The sequence below is a fragment of the Carassius auratus genome, chromosome 32, assembly GCF_003368295.1.
Source record: "Carassius auratus strain Wakin chromosome 32, ASM336829v1, whole genome shotgun sequence".
In the NCBI taxonomy this organism is placed as follows: domain Eukaryota; kingdom Metazoa; phylum Chordata; class Actinopteri; order Cypriniformes; family Cyprinidae; genus Carassius; species Carassius auratus.
This window is the reverse complement of record NC_039274.1, coordinates 17,246,290-17,267,846: the sequence shown is the minus strand read 5'-3', so window position 1 is coordinate 17,267,846 and position 21,557 is coordinate 17,246,290. Positions and strand designations below refer to the sequence as shown.

The 21,557-nt window shown below is 32.3% G+C and overlaps 1 protein-coding gene across 2 annotated transcripts; it reads left to right on the top strand.

Moving 5' to 3' along the window:
• Positions 1-1,339: 1,339 nt before the first annotated feature.
• On the top strand, positions 1,340-21,466 carry aco1 (aconitase 1, soluble). Of its 2 annotated transcripts, none has more exons than XM_026215680.1 (21): positions 1,340-1,474; positions 6,639-6,772; positions 6,904-7,072; positions 7,155-7,292; positions 8,246-8,315; positions 8,414-8,597; positions 9,769-9,908; positions 10,055-10,226; positions 11,027-11,127; positions 11,253-11,369; positions 12,273-12,432; positions 13,173-13,308; positions 14,355-14,439; positions 14,528-14,684; positions 14,793-14,917; positions 15,034-15,138; positions 16,529-16,671; positions 16,796-16,943; positions 17,653-17,775; positions 18,798-18,983; positions 20,096-21,466. In XM_026215680.1, exons 2-21 carry the CDS (start codon positions 6,676-6,678, stop codon positions 20,210-20,212), a joined length of 2,673 nt encoding a protein of 890 aa, XP_026071465.1. In that variant the 5' UTR covers positions 1,340-1,474; positions 6,639-6,675; the 3' UTR covers positions 20,213-21,466. The 2 variants fall into 2 exon arrangements, with proteins under 2 accessions (XP_026071465.1, XP_026071466.1); XM_026215681.1 differs by lacking the exon at positions 1,340-1,474 and adding an exon at positions 4,871-5,056.
• The last annotated feature ends 91 nt before the right edge of the window (positions 21,467-21,557 follow it).

Here is a 21,557-nt window from a genome sequence, read left to right as displayed (position 1 = left end):
GTGTGGTTTAGTGATAAGGCATATCTCTAGGCTTCACAGAACCACTATATTTATCTCAGCTGTGATGTTTGTGCATCTTCATGTACAGAATGTTCTTGAAATCAAATAACAGATCTCTCTCCTGATTCAGTGCACTGCAGGAAGCTTTGCATTTAGATCAGACCACAAATTATACTTTTAAAGGCTAACAGATTCATGCACATACGTCTGACTAAATGTGAGACTCTGTGTTGTTTATTATCCTACAGTGGAAATGAACTAACTATGACCTTTCACACACATTCACAACAGAGCAGAGAAACCGGCAGAAGCGCTGAATCATTACCGTAATACACAGAGTACTAACAATCGGTTAAAATGACAAAAATTGCAATGTAGAAACTGTTTTAACATTTGCATATATTATAAATTTAACATCTTGCCCTATATAACGAGGGTTAAGGAGTAACGGAATAAATGTCACTTAGTTACATACTTAAAATGCTAAATGTGTAAATGTTTTTCATTACAGTAACATGTTAAATGGGTGGTAATCAAATACCACTTACATCTGAAAAGTATTTTAAATAACAGAAGTGATTAAGTTGAATTTTAATGCCACTGTAACCGGAAATTAATGTAAACCTACAGTTTACCATGCATCCAATTCAGAAAGTTTACACACTTACTTTGATTAGTATAATTTCACTATAAATTATTATTATTATTATTATTATTATTTATAGTTTGGCTTAAACTTATTCTGCTAGTAGGCCTTTGCTGCATTTTAGAGATATGTAGAAATATTTAAAATTGCAATAATGAAGTCAAAATAGTCAGAATAAAGGCTTAGCAACAGATTCTAGTAATAATATTTCAAGAATAAAGTCAAAATTACAAGTCTTTAGTCATATCAATAGCCTTGCAACACAAGATTGAAGTCAATGTTTTGAGGACCAAAGTTGTTGCAATTTTAAATAAAAAATGTCATTTAGAACAAAGTTGCACTTAGATTAAAGCCGTCATATTTTGTCAAGATCAAAGTCGCAGCAATATGAGAATATTAAGCTCAAATAAAATATAAAAATTCATAACATCATAAGATTAAATCAAAACATTTGCAAAATAAAGACAAAATGATGTCACACGAGAATGATGTATTTTATGAAGACTATCCTCATAATTTTGTTTAACTAGAAATAAATGTAAATATTTTTTTTTTTAACTTATATTACTTACATAAATAGGACTAATAGTTATGCTAAAATAGAGACAGGCTATTGTTAAAGGAATACACAGCTTGCCACAGATGTTTTGGAAATCAACAGGTCTGAAAAAGTTACATTGTGTGTGCGTGTGCGCGCGCGCGTGCAAGTGTAAACGCCGCTCATTTAGAGGAATTACGGTAAAAACGTCAACGTCAAAGAGGAAGAACATTTAGTGACAGCAGTGCTCAAATCGACTCTAGCACTACAGTAGCGTTACACACTGCGAGGTAAGCATTGAACAAGCTGTTACACCGTGCTTCATCAACATTACTGCGCGCTGCATCTACATCTCTGCTATTAGCGTTAGAGTTAACCTTAATCGGTTTTGTTCAGTTGTCTATCTACCAGGCTAATATCGGGAAGGTCTGTGCTGTTGCATATTAAAAGCATGCAGCTGAAGTTATTAGCACGAGCATTAAGGCAGCTTTAATGTGTTTTACTCCGAGATCGAGTGGAAATAACAGCAGTCTCGGCTCTTGTTTGTTTGAGTGCACGTGAGCTAACCAGCTATCAGCTGACTGGCAATGAATGAATTGATAGTGCACGCGCTAATAGTGTAGTTGCTGATGTAAAGTTAGCACAAATGGACTTTTACACATTACTTTTATGTGACCTCGTGCACTGTCTTCAGTAAATCATTCTCTAAACACAGAGCCTTGTTATTTGACAGTCAGAGTCTATCACACACAGCCTCAATGAACTCAGTGTGTGTAGACGATGGCACTGGGTCACGAGACTGGCTGGACATGCACAGATATTGTCTCAGATTAACCTTCTTTCAGGTCATAATGCTTGGCCCTGAGTCTCATGCTTTGAGATATCAGATGGTGATTCACTGGGCTGACTGAATCTGGTTCCTGGTGATTTTGCAGTCAGATATGTTTTGTTTGTAAGGTGTTTCTGAGCCACTGAAACATGTATAATCTGCTGCAGAGCAATTACATTTCTTATGATGTGACCTTGACCAAAGTCTAACTTTAAATCACCTGTGTTTCAAAGTGGGGTCTGTGAAAAATATTTAAATAGAGATAGAAAAAATCTTTATTTTTTTATATAGTTTATTTTTGCACTTATTTGTTTCTTATTTTTATGTATTTCAATAAATTTTATTTTTAGTCAGATTCAAACACAAATAAAAAATAAATTTTCAATACTTTTAGTGTTTGTTTGAATTAGATTGAGAGAGATTTAGATTCAAATAAACAGATAAAATTACTTCAAAATAAATAAGTAAATAAATGTTTACTTAATAAAAAGCAAATAAATAAAATCTATTTAGGTGTTAATTTTTTATTTTATTAAGATTAAAAAACTAAAACAAAGAAAAAATCAGTACTGAATAAACAAATATAAATATATATATATATATATATATATATATATATATATATATATATATATATATATATATATATATATATAATAACAGTTAATTAATCTGTTTTTGTATTTGTTTGGATCTAAAATGTATACATTTTATTACCATAAAAAAACAAATTTGGATTCAAATGAATATACGAGCAAATAAATTATTATATCAGTATAGCACAAAAATAAGTTGGAGGAAAAAAAAAAACTAAATAAAACACACTTGAAAATATCTTTTTTAATAATATAGGCATTTATATGATATTAAGTTTTAACAGTATAAAAAAGGGCTTAATGCAAGAATCTATAAACATCCCTTTAAAATTTTTGGATGATCATTCTTGTCCCTCGTACAAGAATGATCATATTTAAGGCTTTGAAGCATCTAAAAGATTAAAAAAACTTAATGATGGCGTCTAGCCCTCAATAATTAGCTGTGAATCTGTCTTCCTCCTCAGGTGGGTTATAGTTGTTCTCCCGGCTCGGTCGGTCGGTTCTCGTCGTCTGTTTGATGTGTTGCACAATTCTGCTGCTGTTAGAGCAGGAAACACTGGCTGCACAGCTTGGCCTTTGCCTGCTCTTATCCCAGGAGAATGGAGTTAAACTTGTTAATGTGATCGCATGAGAAGTCCTGCTGGGATGAAGCACGCTGGGGCCCCAGGGGCCCTCTTGCCCTCATTTTTCTCCTAAGGTTTATATGAAGTCCTTTGGTTGTAAACTGCTGCCTTCTGCTGTAATGTTGATTTATTGCAAGATCAGAAATGGTTAATGATGATCAATCAGTCATTGAATGAAAATTAAATTGCATCGCTAAAAGATTAATAAATGATCATCTGTATTTCAGCATAGATAAATATATATTAGCTGGGTTTATTAATCGGCTAATAATTGTCTCTTGACCGCTACATTTGATACATTAACATTTAATAATTTGGCAGACGCTTTTATCCAAAGAGCCTTTAAAAAGAGGACAGTAGAAGCAAATAGGATTGTTAAGTGCTAGTATTAATTGGTCAGGTGCTGGCAAAAAAAATAGTTTGAAAATGGTTAAAGACTCAGATGCTTGAAGTGAAAGCCACAATACGAAGTCATTTATATTGCCTTCAGTGTCTTCATTTGATCAGCTTGTGCATTCCCTGGGAAGTGAACTCATGACCTTGGTATTGCTAGCCATGTTTTCTTATTATTTAAAAAATAATAATGTTAGTATATTTGGACTGTTTCTCATTCAGGAGCATTAATCGTATCATATATTAGTACCAGCTAATGGATTTAACCATTAAAAATGAGTTAAACGGATAAAATATGGAATCCAGAAAAATTAAAATGGAAAAATGGAATTTGAAAAAAAATAAACCGAATTTGGGAAAAAAGTTCAAGTTCGTTTATTTATAAAGCACCACTTAATACAGTCACCCGACTGACCAAAGTGCTGTACAAAATAAAATGCATGACATATAGAGATAAAATAAAGCAGATAGAATTGACAACACTAGAACATGTTACATGCCAGTCCAAGTTAAAAGAGTGTATAGCTTCCCTTGAGCATTTGATGGTACATAATAATTAAAAACACCAAGTGTGAAAATTTACATTCCAGTAGACAGTATGTCTAGCACTTTATCACAAATATTATGTTTTTACACACGACTACCTGAAACTAATGAACGTACTAAAAACTATCCCTGTCAATCCAAAAAGGCAAGGGAGAACAGGTGGGTTTTTAAGAGAGATTTAAAGGTATCTGGTGAAGGAGCAGTTCTGATGTGTCTTGGAAGGTTGTTCCACAATCTCGGGCCTGCGATAGAGAATGCTCTATCATGTTTAAATGGATTTCATAGGGCCCTACTAGTATAATCATGACCTATGAGCAGACATGACTTGGATATGAATGGATTGATTTGAAAACATTAGGACACTGCTGTGTAGTAAGAGTTGGCTTTACTTTCTGACTCGTGTGGTCTGAGCGCTCACCTGATGCATCACAGCCAGTCCAAAACATCTCCAAATCTCCCGACTCGTATGAGTTTCTTTTACTGTTGCATTGAATCCAAGACAAATACCATACAGTTCATTATCTGTGATGGTTTTGGAGAGGGGCATGTTTATCTCATTGCATTAAACGGGTCTCTGTAAGACCCAACAGATAACAAGGCTGTGATGTAAACTGGAGATTAGTCAACATGCAGCTTCTGTTTAAACCAGTGATAAAGCTTTGCCTCCTTGATCTCTGGTGCTTCAGATGGTGTTGTCCTGGCTGTCACGTACCAGCCTCTTAATTCTGGGAAGTTCCCGTGCCTTTGGTGTTGAATAGAGGTGGAGAAAGAGTCCGAGCTCTCATTTGCAGAAGCGGAGGGCCAGGATAAGAGATTTTGATATTTTTGGAGATATTCTGAATTTTATGTGGGGAAATTGTCCTGCCGTTCAGAACAGGATCAAAGGTGTAGTTATAATTTTTATATTTTAAGATAGTGTACTGCAAATACTGGTTGAACTTGCTAAAAAAAAAAACTTGGTAGCACTTTAGAATAGGTAACACCTATTAGGTGCTTATTGGCATGCATATTACTAGATTATAAACCATGTATTAGTGCTAATAAAGAACATATTAATGCCTTATTCTACTTGACTTTATTCTACATCCCTAATTTTACTTACTAACTTTTAATAAGCAGCAATTTAAGAATTTATTGAGAGAAATGTCATAGTTAATAGTTAACAAGTGTTACCTATTCCAAAGTGTTACCAAAAACGTATTTACTTATTATGGAAAAACAACACTTTTAAAGAATAAACTTAAGTGTGAACTGAAAGTAATGTTTTCTGACGCTTATTTAAATGTTAATCTCAATCAAATGAATGTTTTTGTTAGATTAAATTAATATTCAGTTTAATTAGCTGAATTTTAGAGTTCTTTTTTGACCCACTTAAGTAGGACTTAAGTACGTCTATCATAATTCTGTTGTCTTATATGGTTAAATTGTACTGCTGTATACACTGAAAAGCATTAAAGCACTTAAAATACTTAAATGTAATTTCTGTTGAAACTTGCATGTCATGTATTTAAATATATTTGTATTACACATTTATAATGGTGGAGTTGCTATTAAGTACATATAAAATGTATTAACTTGTAAATGTAATGAATGTAATTGAATAACACACTATAGTTAAAACTACTGGACCCATTTATGTTAAGTGTCTTACTACTTACATTTAAATTAATCATCTGATATTGTGCAACTACTGTGTGCATACGTTTTAACATTGTACTTATGTTTAAAAATACCTTCTTGTAATTACATCTGTAATTATCCTACCCCTACACATTAACCCATGCTTAAACCTAATCTATCCCTAACCTTGCTCGTATCTCTCCTCAGTAGAAGCAAAAGTTTTTGTAATTCAGCATGAACACTTTAAGTACATTGTACCTAACAATTACATTTATTTTTTACTTAAGAACATAGTAGTTAAAGGAAACTATTTTAATTTGGGACCAAATTATTGTTAATTACAAAACTATATACTGTATCTAAATATCTTTGTAATTAGACTTTTGTTATGGTGAAGTTGCAAGTTTAACTTAATGCAATATTGAATAACACACTACAATTAAAATTATAATCAAGTACTTAAGTCAATCAATCACTTGTTTTTTTAAAGCACAACAAAAGATTATTAAAATAATGATTCAAAATGTACTTTTAAAGTAAAGCTTTTAATTATACACTATAACAAAGTGCACTTTTTAAAAGTGTACTTAAGTGTGTTAAGAAAATAGGCCTACATTTAACTGTTTTTTTTTATTATTTAATGAATGTAAATTTAAGATAAAGTATACTTCAAGTGCACATTTAATACAAATAAAACACAAGATAATGTTTGCATAATACCATACTTTTCTGACATCATAACTTAATCATTTGTGATCTCATGTAAATGTCTCAACATGGTATTACCATTGATTTTATCATCTCCAAAAATAGTTACTTAGGATTTTTCTCTTCTTTTCAATTTAAGGTTCAAGAGTGTGCAGTGAAGAAGCGTGTCTTTAGTTATGACGAACCCTTATGCACACATCATTGAGCCTCTGGACCCCCAGAAGCCTGACCACAAGTTCTTCAACCTTAAAAAGCTTAAGGACCCCAGATATGGTAAGATAGTACTTTGTGTCTGTGAATTGTTGAATGAAAGTTACAGCAACTGTGCTGCTGGCAGTGTTATTGTATGGAAAATGACCTGAGTAGAGACATGACTGTGTCTTTCTCTATGCCTTTCTTTGAAGACCAGCTTCCCTTCTCCATCCGTGTGCTGCTGGAGTCTGCAGTGAGGAACTGTGATGGGTTCCTGGTGAAGAAAGAGGATGTGGAGAAAGTCCTCAACTGGAAGGTGACGCAGAGTCAGACCGTGGAGGTGCCTTTCAGACCGGCTCGCGTCATCTTGCAAGACTTCACGTAGGTTTTAACTGGGTCTCCATAACCTGCTGCTTTTCATCTTTAGGTTACATACGTCTCATTGTTTGTTCGCTGTAAACAGGGGTGTTCCTGCAGTGGTCGACTTTGCAGCCATGCGTGATGCAGTGAAAAAATTACAGGGCGACCCGGAGAAGATTAATCCAGTCTGTCCGGCAGACCTCGTCATAGATCATTCCATTCAGGTTGACTTCAACAGGAAGTAGGTCTTTGCCACTTGACGGAAATGTAAAATAGACTCTGTTTGATGTTTTTTTCATGTGCTGAGTTCTCATGCTTAAATGTTTGAAATATGTTCAAGTTGTGTTACTGATTACATTTCAAGAGTACTTGCCTTCTACAACTTATTTTTCTATCTCTTAAGTCTAAATCAAGAACACAGATCAATCGTAGACAACCGGCATGAGAAAATGACACCACTGTGAAATTTTAGTTTTTTTGGTAATTTATAAGTATATGTTCAAACCAAATGCATTAAATGCAGTTCGCTGAATTTTAAGTGCTTTTTGACATACTTAAGTAGGACTTAACCACATTTTTAAATTTAATTTTATAATTATTTATTTTGCCTTTGAAATATGGTTAAACTATACTGCCGAATATACTGACAAGAATTACTAAAATATACTTTAATGTCATTCCAGTTGAAACTTGTATGTAATGTATTTTAAAATTATGTACATTTTCAAATATATTGGCTTTACATTTAATATTGAATAACAATCTACAGTTAAAATTATAAAGGAGTTCTTTAAATGTGCTTTAGCATGTTAGTCAACAACACATCAAAATAAGTGTACTTCTTTAAAAATTATTTGATATATTATAAAACAAAATATATTTTAAAGTTAAACTTTTAATTTGACGTCATTTATATTATATCATCTGCAAGTTTTTTTTTTAATGCACTATTAAGATTTGAAGTACACTACAAGTGCTCATTCAGTACTTGTACAGTACTAATTAAGCACCCTTCTTTTTCATAAGTGTAGCTGTTTAAATTATTTGGGGGCTCTGTCCTTAAGAGCTCCCAAAATGTTATTGTCACAACTAAAAATGAAAACTACCTCTAAAATGTCACTTGAAGCGCTTGTCTTGGGGTTTGCTTTCCTTTAACCTCCAGTCCAAAGTTTATTACCTTTTCCATTCTTCAAGGTCTGACAGCCTTCAGAAAAACCAAGACCTTGAATTTGAAAGGAACCGAGAACGATTTGAGTTTTTAAAGGTAATTTTCCCCTTCTGTATTTGACTAATTTTATATTGTTTGAGACTACAAGATATGATCATGGAGATGGCTTTAGAACTAATTGTGCTGGTCCACAGTGGGGTTCTAAAGCATTCCGGAACATGCGGATCATTCCTCCGGGCTCAGGAATAGTCCATCAGGTCAATCTGGAATACCTGGCCAGGGTGGTGTTTGAGCGCGATGGTTACTACTATCCGGACAGTCTGGTGGGAACGGACTCCCACACTACCATGATTGATGGGCTGGGAGTGCTGGGCTGGGGTGAGGAAAAACTCATTGAGAATCACCACAAGTTTCATTGTTTGAAATAATATATATATAATTACTTTTACATTTATCATTCTAGGTGTGAATGAGCTTCAAGTCATAACTATGAGATAAAAAGTCAAAACCGTCATAATGTATTCATAATTATGACTTTAGTATTATGACATACTGTGTATAAAATTCCCAAATCTTTGAGATGCTCAGTCATAATTATGAAATAAAAAGTTGAAATTATCATAATGTATTCATAATTATGACTTTAGTATTATGACTTATACGGTGTATAAAATTCCCAAATCTTTGAGATGCTCAGTCATAATTATGAGATAAAAAGTCGAAATTATCATAACCATGACTTGTCTCATAATTATGACTTGATATTTCATAATTATGACATGTTATCTGTAAATCATAATGCCTAATTATCATAATGTATAATTATGCCATGTCATATTTATGGCAGTTCATGTCATAATTATGATTTATCTCATAATTTCTATTTATGGCATAGTTATGACTTAGTATCTCACAATTTTGACATTTAATGTATAAGTCGAAATACACAAGTCATAATTCTAACTACATCATAATTCTGACATGAAAGTCAGTAAAGTTGGAATTATGACTTGCGTATTTCAACATACGTCAAATGTCCAAATTATGAGACATAAGTCATAACTATGCCACAAAATTAAATTATGAGAAGTCATAATTCTGACATGAAAGTCAATAAATCTCATAATTTGGATTTCAAAGTGTTTGCATTTTATGTGTAGGACATATGCATGTCACATGCATCAATTTAAACTTTTTATTTCATAATTAAAACATTTTATCTTAGTCATAGTAATGACAATGTCATAATTTTAAGTTGTAAACTTAAGTTGTAAATTGTAAATTATATAGTATCTAATAATTTTAACATTGTATGTAAAAGCCATAATACATAAGCTGTTATTATTACAATGTCAAACTTTTATGTCATAATTTTGACTTATTTTGTCACTATGACTTTGTATCTCATTATTTAGACCTTTTTGTTACTTTTTAGTTATTTTGGGAAAAATGAAAGTTAAATTGTGTATCATTGTTGGGCTTATAAATAAAGAAAAAGGGTAAATGCTAAGTGTTGAGCTGAGATTTAAGCTGCGATCCTTTGGAGCAGGTGTTGGAGGTATCGAGGCAGAGGCAGTCATGTTGGGTCAGCCGATCAGCATGGTGCTGCCAGAGGTCATTGGTTACAAACTACAAGGGACACCCACCAAATTTATCACCTCCACTGACATAGTGCTTACTGTCACCAAGGTATGCAACTCTTGCCATATCTGAATTTTAGGGTGAAATATTTAACTTTTAAGAAACAATACAAATATTTCTACTCAAAATAAGCTTCAGGGTTTAGTGGATGTTTAAAAAACAAGTTGCTTTGTTTTACTGCTTACTCTGCGCAGCATTTGCGACAAGTTGGTGTTGTTGGAAAATTTGTGGAGTTTTTCGGCCCTGGTGTTGCTCAGCTGTCTATCGCTGACCGTGCTACTATCGCTAATATGTGCCCTGAGTATGGAGCCACCGCTGCCTTCTTCCCTGTAGACCAGATCAGCATTCATTATCTGAATCAGACGGGTAGGTTAACCTCTTTTAAAAGCTTCTAAACCTAGTTAAAAAAAGAAGTACACTTTAGCATACCTATGAAAACAGCACTTATTGTTGAAATAATATAATTTTAAAAGAATATACTTAAGTGCAAACTGAATGTAATGTTTCCAGAATTTTAGTTTGCATGTTAACTGTGATTTAATATGTATAAAATTTTTAAATAATAATAAATGCAATTAGTTGAACTTTAGAATGCTTTTTGACCCACTTAGGTGCATATTTATTTTAATTCCAGAATTACTTAAGTTGTCTTTGAAATATGTGCTGAAGAGCATTCATGGTAAACTAAAATATACTTTAATGTAAATGTATACATTTAAAAGATATACATTGAACATTAAGTACATTTGAATAACTCTAGTTAAAATTATAATCAAGTATTTTATTTGCTTAAGTATGTTAGTCAGCACATCAAAATGAGTGTACTTTTATAGCACAACAAAAATCAGGTACTTTAAAGTAACACTTTTAAAAAATGTACTTAAGTGCATTAAAAACAGTCATGAAAATGTCTGTCTTTAAGCCACTTAAGTGGCCTTTTATTTCATTGATATCAAATTATCTGCAATATGGATTTAAAAAAAAAATACTGTAAACATCTTAAGAACACTACAAGTTAAGAGAAATACACTTAAGCACCCTTCGTTTTTTACAAGAGGAACTACATTCTGCTGTGCTCCAGAAAGGTTGAGTTTCTTTACTTTCTATAAGTAAGTTGGCAACTCTCACTGTTTATACAGTACGTTTTATTCCTTTGTGTTTTTAAGGGAGGGACACAGAGAAGCTGAATTACATAGAAAAGTATCTGAGAGCAGTGGGCATGTTCAGAGACTACAGCAACACAACTGAGGATCCACAGTTCACTCAGGTGCCAAACCTAAATTCAACACATTCTCACAGATCTGCTGTTGACAGATAAATCAGCGCCAGTCGCTGCTGTCTGAACCTCTTTAATAATCGCTGTTCATCTTTCTCTCTTTCTTCCTCACGCAGGTTGTTGAGTTGGACCTAAGTGCGGTCGTCCCCTGCTGCAGTGGTCCCAAGCGGCCACATGACAAAGTGGCTGTGTCCGAGATGAAGCAGGACTTTAAAACGTGTTTAGGGGCCAAGGTACATGCCACAGAAACGCCTGGGAAAACACTCAGGACACAAACTCAATCTCAATCTAGAGATAATGCAGCAGTATTTTTCCTCATGAAAAAGAAAATCTAACTTTGGTAAAACTTAACTTAAGTCATAATTATTATAGAATAGATTCTGACATAAATTGAAACTGACACAAAAACATGGAGAAATTATGGCAGTCAACAATTATGATAATGTCAAAATTTTGATAGTCATTATAAGTAAATTATGAAATAGTCATAATTATGACCAAGTAAAGGATTAAGACACAAAAAGTCATAACTGGCTAAATTTATTATGACATATGTCTTTATGACATAAGTCTTTGCGAGAGTCAAAATTATGCAATAAATATTTACATAACAAAATCTAAACAAAAAAACTATTGACAAAGTCACAATTATGACACAAAAGTCGATATTTTAACAGTATAACAATGAAAGTCATCATAACAATAATATATAAAAAGTCATGAGACTTGAAAATTGAAATCCTTTTGACTGTCAAAATTATTACAAAAACTGACGTAAAACTTCACATTATTACAATACAATTTACATGCGTCCTAATTGTATCATATAAAGTAAAAAAAAAAGTTTTTGTAAAATATTTAAGAATATTTGTTTTATGTAATAGTTACCAAAGCATGATTATTTTTCTTGTATTATTTTGTCACTGGAAGCTCATTTCCTTTTGAAATATATCAAGTGTGTGTATAGTTTGGTCAAGTTAATATTGTTAACTTTAGGAGTACAGTAAATTAAAGATGGCCTAAAAGCAAATATGCGTGAGCTGTGGACATGACCGTAATGTCTTAAAATGAACAAATTTAGATTTCATCAATGAATATTTTTCATCTCCATCCCTGTCTATGTGTGTTGTGTACAGCAAGGCTTCAAAGGATTCCAGGTGGCTCCTGAGCGTCATGATGTTCAAGTGCCTTTCCAGTTTAATGGAGCGGAGTATTCCCTGTCTCACGGATCCGTGGTCATCGCAGCCATCACCAGCTGCACCAACACCAGTAACCCCTCCGTCATGCTGGGAGCAGGTACATGTCTGTCCACAGGGATGCCAAAAATGAAAAATTGATGGTTGACAGATGGCTCTTTTCCATATTTCAGAAGTATATGGAAATGGGCTCCAAAAACACCATCGAAGTAGTCCATATGACTCTTTCTCCATATCGTTCTTAATGATATCATTTTCATTTTAGCTGTACATTTTAAAGGGATGGTTCCCCCCAAAATTGAAATTCTGACAAATATTCTAAATTGTGGCAGTCATAATCATTACATTACATATTTATTACAAAATTATGAGACTTTTTTTGTCAAAGTTTCTACTTATGACTTTGTATAAAATAATTGTCATTTATTCTTATAATTACTTTTCTTTTAATAATTATGTCATGATTGAATCTTAGCAAAGCATGGTTTTTATTGTTTCAAGTAAACCCTCATTTAATGTTGTCTAGATTGTGTTTTCTTTTACCTTACGTATGGTTTTTGAGAATTGCAACCTGTCTGTCTTTGCATCGGTCAAATTTGGCAACTTTTACCAACTTACACATGCATTTGTGCCAAAACACTGAAGTAACAAAAGCCTCTTTGTTTTGTAATCCTAAATATATGATATTATATTTGGCATTAGTTTTTCAAAACCGACCTGTTTCCCATTTTTGAGGCCCATTATTAATGTGCTAACAAGCTCAAAATGTGATTGTCACTTCCCGGTTGTAGATGTATTTAATGTTTTCCTGTGGTAATGCTGTCTCTGTGTTTGTGTCAGGTCTGTTGGCGCAGAAGGCTGTAAAGGCTGGTCTCAGTGTCAAGCCGTACATTAAGACCAGTCTGTCTCCAGGCAGTGGAGTGGTCACATACTACCTCAAAGAGAGCGGGGTCATGGACTTCCTCTCACAGTTAGGGTGAGCAGCGCCTCACTGTCAGTAAAATATTTCAGCGTTCCTTCATATAAATATAATTCATGTGGTTTTAAAGGAGCTACAGAAATAAAACAGGCCACGCAACTGAATCATTATGACTGTTATTTGGGTCGGTGTTTCTTACACATAGTCTCAAAGTATTATTTATATACTATTATAGTATTTATTAATATTGTAAATTAGCGTTTATTTTTATATGTTGAGTTTTCATTTTAATTTTAGTTTAAGTTTTAGTAATTTTTAATTTGCCATTTATGTATATATATATATATATATATATATATATATATATATATATATATATATATATATACACATACATAGATGCATACAGTGTGTATGTGTATATATTTAGCTTTAATATTTATTTCTTTTAGCTTTTTTTTACTATTTTATTTCAGTTAGATTTTATGTTCGTGTCTTAAGTTTGGTTTTTGTTGGTGTTTATTCAAGCACAGTTTTTACTGTTTATATTAGGTTTATATATATATATATATATTGTTTTCCATCTTACATTTTTATTTTATTTTTAATATGTAATTTTATTACATTTTTAGCTCTACCTGGTAATTTTTGTACTTCAGCTTGAACTTATTTTATTGCAGTTAGTTTTTAGTAAAATAGTTAATTTTAGTAATTTTAATGTTATTTTACTTAAGTTTGTTGCCAAGACAACATTAGTTTAGTTGTTTAATCTTCAATCCTATATTTTTATTTTATTTTATTAAAATTTATATTTATCTAATTTTTAGGTCATTCAGCTTGAACTTATTTTTTTTCTGTTAGTTTATAAGGTTTAGTTTCTTTTATTTATTTTTTATTATATAAGCATAGTTTTTACTGTTTTCATCAGTTCTTTTTTGTCATATATACAGTATATGTTTTAGTAATAGCCAAGACATCTTTTTTTTTTTTTACTTTTCCATTCCATGTTTGTATTTTATTTCAACTTTATTTAAAGTAACAAATTCAAAATAATTTTTTTAAAATCGTTTTAGTTAACAGTAACAACACTTGTGCATCTTCAGTTTCGAGGTTGTTGGTTACGGCTGCATGACCTGCATTGGAAACAGTGGACCCCTTCCAGAGCCGGTTGTAGAAGCGATTACTAAAGTAAACAAGCTTTTACTCTCTGTTTTAAGATGTTTTTGGATCATATTTTGAAATTCAGAACAGTTTTCATGATTTATTTCTGTCTCAGGGTGATTTGGTTGCTGCGGGTGTCCTGTCTGGAAACAGGAACTTCGAGGGTCGCGTCCATCCCAACACACGGGCCAATTACCTGGCCTCTCCTCCTTTGGTCATCGCCTATGCTATAGCAGGCACAGTGAGAATAGATTTTGAAAAAGAGCCTTTGGGTGAGTAGTGTTTACCAGGCATTAAATCTCACTCTTTTACATGCCGAAGGTAGTTGTTCTTTTAAAAACGTGAACACTGCCCATGTTTCTTGGCCTGTTTTCATGCAGCCGTGAACTCTCAGGGAAAAGAGGTTTTCCTGAGGGACATCTGGCCCACGCGGGAGGAGATCCAGGCGGTGGAGAGACAGTTTGTCATTCCTGCCATGTTTAAGGAGGTCTATGAGAAAGTTGAGGTACTGCTGACCTAATAACTCCTCTATTATAAATCAAAACAATGTTCAGATACCCAAGCACATCATTCTGCAGTGAACACATTGGGTTCTTAATATTTAAATGTTTTTATATTCAGAAAGTGAATGAACGCTGGAACTTACTGAAAGCTCCTTCTGACAAGCTGTATACCTGGGATCCTAATTCTACTTATATTAAATCCCCTCCTTTCTTTGATGGACTGGTAATGTATACCATTGCTTTTTTTTCTCATTATTATAACTATAGCTTCATAAAAAAAAAGTGTCCCTGGAGCACAGAACCAGTCATAAGTCGCTGGGGTATATTTGTAGCAATAGCCAAAAATACATTGTATGGGCCAAAATGATAGATTTATCTTTTATGCCAAAAATCATTAGGACATTAAGCAAAGATCATGTTCCATGAAGATATTTAGTAAATTTCCTACCGTAAATATATTTAATCTTAATTTTTTATTAGTAATATGCATTGCTTATCTGGACAACTTAAAAGGCATTTTTTCAATATTTTGATTTTTTTTGGTACCCTCAGATTCCCAATTTTCAAATATTGTCCGATCATAAAAAAACAAAACGTCAATGGAAAGCTTATTTATTCAGCTTTTGGATGATATTTATCTCAATTCCAAAATTTTTTTACCCTTGTCACTGGTTTTGTGGCCCTGGGTCACAATTAATAGATTTTAGCATATTTTAAAAAGAGAACTTACGTTTGAAATAGTACACTTTAAAAGAATATATTTAAGTGTGAAATTAATGTAATGTTTTAAAACGCTTAAATGCAATTAAATGGAAGTGTATTATAGGTAAAATTTATATGCAATGAGCTGAACTTTAAAGTGCTTTTTAAAGTATGACGTTAGTATATCCTTTGTTGTAATTTCATAATTTCTTCTATTGTCTTTGAAATATGATTAAGTGTCACTCTTTAAGTCACTTAAGTGGCCTTTTATGTCATTAATACTATATTATAAGCAAATAAAGATTTTTTTAAAAATATACTTTTAAGATTTGAATTCTGTCTTTGAAATATAATTAAAGTGCTGCTGAATGTACTGACAAGCATTTATGGTAAACTAAAATGTACTTTAATGTAATTTCTATTGAAACGTGTATGTCATGTATTTTAATTATGTTTAATTACATGTTTTGTAATTAAACATTTGAACTGTAGTTGCGGTTTAGTACATTTAAAATATTTTAATTTAATATAAATTACACTATGAAGTTATAATCAAGTACTTTGCATGTGCGTTATTTTATTAACCCATCAAAATAATTATACTACTTTAAAAACACATCAAAGATTATTAAAAAATAGTGATTAAGTGTCTCAACAGTAAAATTAAATTGGATATTAAAAGTTTATTAAGCGTGTAAAGAAACGGTAATGAAAGTATTTCTTTTCAAGTTACTTAAGTGACCTTTTATTTCATCAATATTATATTATAAGCAAGTGCAGTGTTTATTTGTTTTTGTTTTTTAATACACTTTTAAGATTTAGTACACTTCATGTGCACATTCAATACTGTTCTCTTTCACAAGGTTTGGCAAAAACTGTAAACATAAGTTCCTTTGCTGTTGCATTTTTAGACCCAGGAGCTGCAGACACCAGCCTCCATAACAGATGCGTATGTGCTGCTCAATTTGGGAGATTCTGTGACCACGGACCACATCTCGCCTGCAGGAAACATTGCTCGTAACAGTCCTGCGGCACGATACCTGACCAACCGCGGGTGAGACTTTCACTTTCAATTCAAGCTGTCATCTCTGTGTGATGTCTGTGCAAATCAGCTCTATATGGTCTTTAAAATGAGATGTGCCTTACGATGTGTAACATGATATTGTTTCTATTCCTAGACTCACCGCGAGGGAGTTTAATTCATATGGTTCTCGTCGAGGGAATGATGCAGTCATGGCTCGAGGCACATTTGCCAACATCCGCCTTTTTAACAAGTTTATAAACAAGCAAGCACCAAGTACCATCTACCTTCCTACAGGGGAGACGGTGTGAAACTCATTTATTATTACTATAGTAGTAATGCATAATATTATTTCTTTATTAATAATAGAATATTAGGCAAAACATGTATTATATATATGCATGTATTAGGGTTTGCCAACTGTCCAGAGAAGATGTGATCAAAAAGACAAGTTGTTAAATAGAGAAAAACATTTCACGTTTAAATAACCTTGTATTACATATTCTTAACCTTGGACCTCATTTTTAAAACACAAAATGACCAATAAAGAATCAAAAGCAGCCAATACTAGTTCTCCAAGCTGTCTTTAATTGAATAATGCATGTCCATTCATTCATACAGTACATGGTTGCAACAAGATTTAAGTTCAGAATTTTAAGCAGTTTAAAAAACGATTCATTGACTGACGTTTCATAGGCATTCAGTTGTTCTGCTTTCAGATTGTATGACATTAAAATACTTTTCAGAATTAAAATGTACTTAAATAGGTTTTTAACCTTTTTAACACCTTTTACACACACTTAACTGCAGATACTGAAATGACAGTAAAAATATTTTAAGTGTCCCTTATTTGGTGCTTTATTTTCCTACAATGAGCCACGATTGTTTTCTGTTTTCCTTTTCTGAAGTTGGAAACCCTAGTGTGCGTGTCTGTGTATCCATTGCAATTTTTACTTTTTTTTATTTATTAAAATTATTTAAATTTAGTGTTTTTTTATTTTTTTTTCGGGTCAGATGGATGTTTTTGACGCGGCAGAGAAATATCAGCAGGCTGGTCATCCTCTCTTGATTCTGGCGGGTAAAGAGTACGGATCGGGAAGCTCTAGAGATTGGGCGGCTAAAGGGCCCTTCCTGCTGGTGAGACTTTATACATAATCTAATGTTCCTACAAAATCATATATTGAGACAGTCATGCATAACTTAGTTGCTCAGGTTGAAAAATAGACATTCAGGTAGAGAAATAAATTGTAGTTTTCTTGGACAAGATGATCGATTTCTGTCTGGAAGCCACATGTATGGGAGAAAAAGAAACTTCCAGTACATATCACATTTAATTTATTGGCAATCAAGTGTGCTTAAGTGTATAAAATGTGCATGTAGTGTACTTCAGTATTTTTAAAATACTGTACTTGCGTATTGTAGATAATGTAACTTTAGTGTAATAAAAGGCTACTTAAGTGGCTTAAAGAGAGACTGTTCTTGTATTCACTTTCTTGTATTTCTGAACTCGTCAAATTACATTTTACTGTAAAGTACACTTAATCACGGTTTCAATAATCTTTGTTGTGTTTTAAAGTCTAAATATTTTTGTTACTAACATAATAAAGCACAAGCAAATTACTTAATTATAACTTTATAGTGTGTTGTTTAATATTTCATTTAATACATTTTAAATGTAACTGCAACAACAGATGTGTAATTAATTACAAATATATTTAAATACATGACAGGTTTCAATAAAAAAATTACATTTAAGTATATTTTAGTTTATTGTAAATACTTGTCAGTATATTCAGCAGCACTTTAACGAGATTTTGAAGACAATAAGAGTAGTTATACAATTACATACAGTATGAAGATGCACTGAAGCACTACTTAATTGGGTGAAAACCATTTGAAGTTCAGCTAATTGCTTTTAATACAAATTTAAACTATAAAATATTTTCACTTAATTGCACTTAACATACACTTGAGTGTCCGAAAGCACTACATTAAGTTCACTCTTTTAAAAAATATATTATTTGCATAATAATTACTCTCTTTACAAGTTCAGCTCGTCTTTACACTTTCACAGTTAGCAAACAGCCACAGTTTCTGTATCTGATAGGGAGAAAGATTGCACTCCTGTCAGCGCTTCTGATTATTGTTCTCTGTCTCAGGGCATCAAAGCGGTTCTAGCGGAGAGTTACGAGCGCATCCATCGCAGTAATCTGGTTGGGATGGGCATCATCCCTCTGGAGTATCTGCCCGGTGACAGCGCTGAAAGCCTGGGGCTCAGCGGCCGCGAGAGATACACTGTGGTCATTCCTCCACAGATCACGCCCAGAATGACTGTCGACATCAAGGTACACACGATTTCACCTCAAACCGAGCCTTAAATCAGCCGTTCAACAAAAAAAGACACAATTTATTTTGTAGCAGCAAGGTTCAAGCATCTTTGTCTCTCACATGCATATTATGATATAATCTAGTAAATGTTTTTTTCAGAACCAACAGTGAATTATGGACATAGGCACATAATAAAAAATAGAATATAGAATATGTAATGTATAAAAGTAGATGTTGTCTTCAGTGCAATCAATGGGACGTGTGGTATTTTATTTTATTTTATTTTATTAATTGAATTGATTTTTTTTATTTATGTATTTTACTTTGCTTTTCCCTGAGACCCAGGCCTGATAAAGTCCCAATTTCTTAAATTGTTTTTATTTTTAACTAAAATTAAAAAATGTAAAAAAATAAATAAACAACTATGAAATCAAATATAAATATTAGATGAAAACTTCTGCTTAAACTTGAAAGGAGAAATTTAGAAATGGTGCATTAGCAACTTATGTACATTTATAAAAATTTAATAAATAAAAAACATTTTGTAGTTTTTGTCTCACACATACATTTTATTTTATTTTTATTTTACTTAACTTTTTAAAACCCACTTACTTTCTTAAATTAAATAATCTTTCTTAAAAAAACTATCTAAAAATAGTGGTATTTATTTATTTAAATCTGAAATAAAATCGAAATATTAGATGAAAATTTCAGTTTAAAGACAAATGAAAATTAGAGTGTTGTCTTAGCAACTAAAATAATAAAGTTAAAGGAACTAAAATTACTAAAACTAGAATTTAAATTAAATCAATTGGGAAATATTTTAAATAATAAAAATTACAAAAGCACATAAACAAAACAAAATCAATGTATAAAAAAGCTTATTCAAAATATGAATAAAATACTATACAAATAATCCTAAAATAACACTGACTTAAATATTTTTTATTTACATTACATTTAAAGGTAATATAACTCATGTAATTACAAATCTATTTAATTAAATGGATGACAAATTTCAGTTTCCTATGTTATATAAATGATAATGTCATAACACTGCCTTAAATACTACTTCTGCGTGCTCCATTTGATGAAGCGTGTGGTGTTTTGTTTTCATTCCTCTCTGCAGCTGGACACAGGGAAAGTGTTTCAGGTTAAGATGAGGTTCGACACAGACGTGGAGCTCACTTACTTCCATCACGGCGGCATCCTCAACTACATGATCCGCAAGATGTCCCAAAACTGACCCAGTCGGAGCGCACATCATCCACCATCTGGATGCTTGTTTTGGTTTTCTCTTTTACGAACCAACTAATGTGTTGTTTAGTTACAGTTATGTTTGAAATATGATGCATAACGTTACGTGCTGCGATATTCTATGTGCTGTGCTTGATTTTGAAGCTGTGGATGAAACTGTGTGAGGTTTACACGAAAGCATTACATGTCTCTGTTATTCATCTTATTAATTACTGTACTTACACTAAATGTTGAACGTAGTACTTAACAAGTTATCCGCTCATGAAAATGTGCACTGCTGTTATTTTGTTTTTTTGTTAGTTATTATAGTATAAACATCATGCATGTGATTTATTTTAATTTTTTTTAAGATGTACTAATGATTCCTTTTTCATTGCCCATTAATTTTCTTTCAGAAGAGTCATGTAATGGTAATGCATTAACTTTAGACTGAAATACTGAAGTTGCATCAGATAAATCCCTTTAACAGCTGTCTGATATCAAATCAAAATATGAAAGTGCCTATGTTTTCTCATATTGTGTGTCTAATCTCTTGAAAAAGCCCGTGCACGTTTCATTCCAGTCTTTATTTCTTATGCATCTCTACTCAGAGCTGGGTTGTAACTGATTACGTCATCTGGATTATGTAATCAAATTAAAACAAAGGAAGCTCTTGTTATTAGATTAAATTGCATTTTCAAGGCTTCTGTCTTTCGAACACATTAAAATGCACAAATTCACACTATTTCTTATTTGCATGTAATACAGGGATTTTTTTTTTTGTCAGCAAAACCTCTTTCTCCCAATGTATTAACGTGATGTACCCCTTAGATTTAAAGGCAATAAATTTATAATTATGTAACACATTTGCATGTTCACGGTTTTCTGGCATTAAACTCCCGAAGCCCCCGAAACCTCAGTTTGAGAAACATTGATGTAATGTTTAATGCATTCCATGTTAATTATGACATAGTGCAGGATTATACTATTTAAATCAATGTGATAAATGAGTTAAGTAATCTTAAAGTAGTCAGGCAGTTGTTTTATAATGTGGAGCTTAACTGAAATGCATTACTGTTTTTTTCTTCTCTCTTTTACTTTAATCATATTCTTTGTGAAACCCTAAAATCAGCAATCTTCAGGAAACTTTAGTGATTTTTGCCTCACTCTTATACTTCAGCAGTGCGACTGAGCTTTATTTTAAGAAAAACGCTCACGTCTATAGTTTTGTGGAAACAAAAATAAATGTTTATTGGAAAATGTTCTTTTCATCTGTTTCTTTATGTGCAACAAGATACATCATGGTGCCAGATATGATATATACATGAATACCATGCATCACTAATTCATGAGAT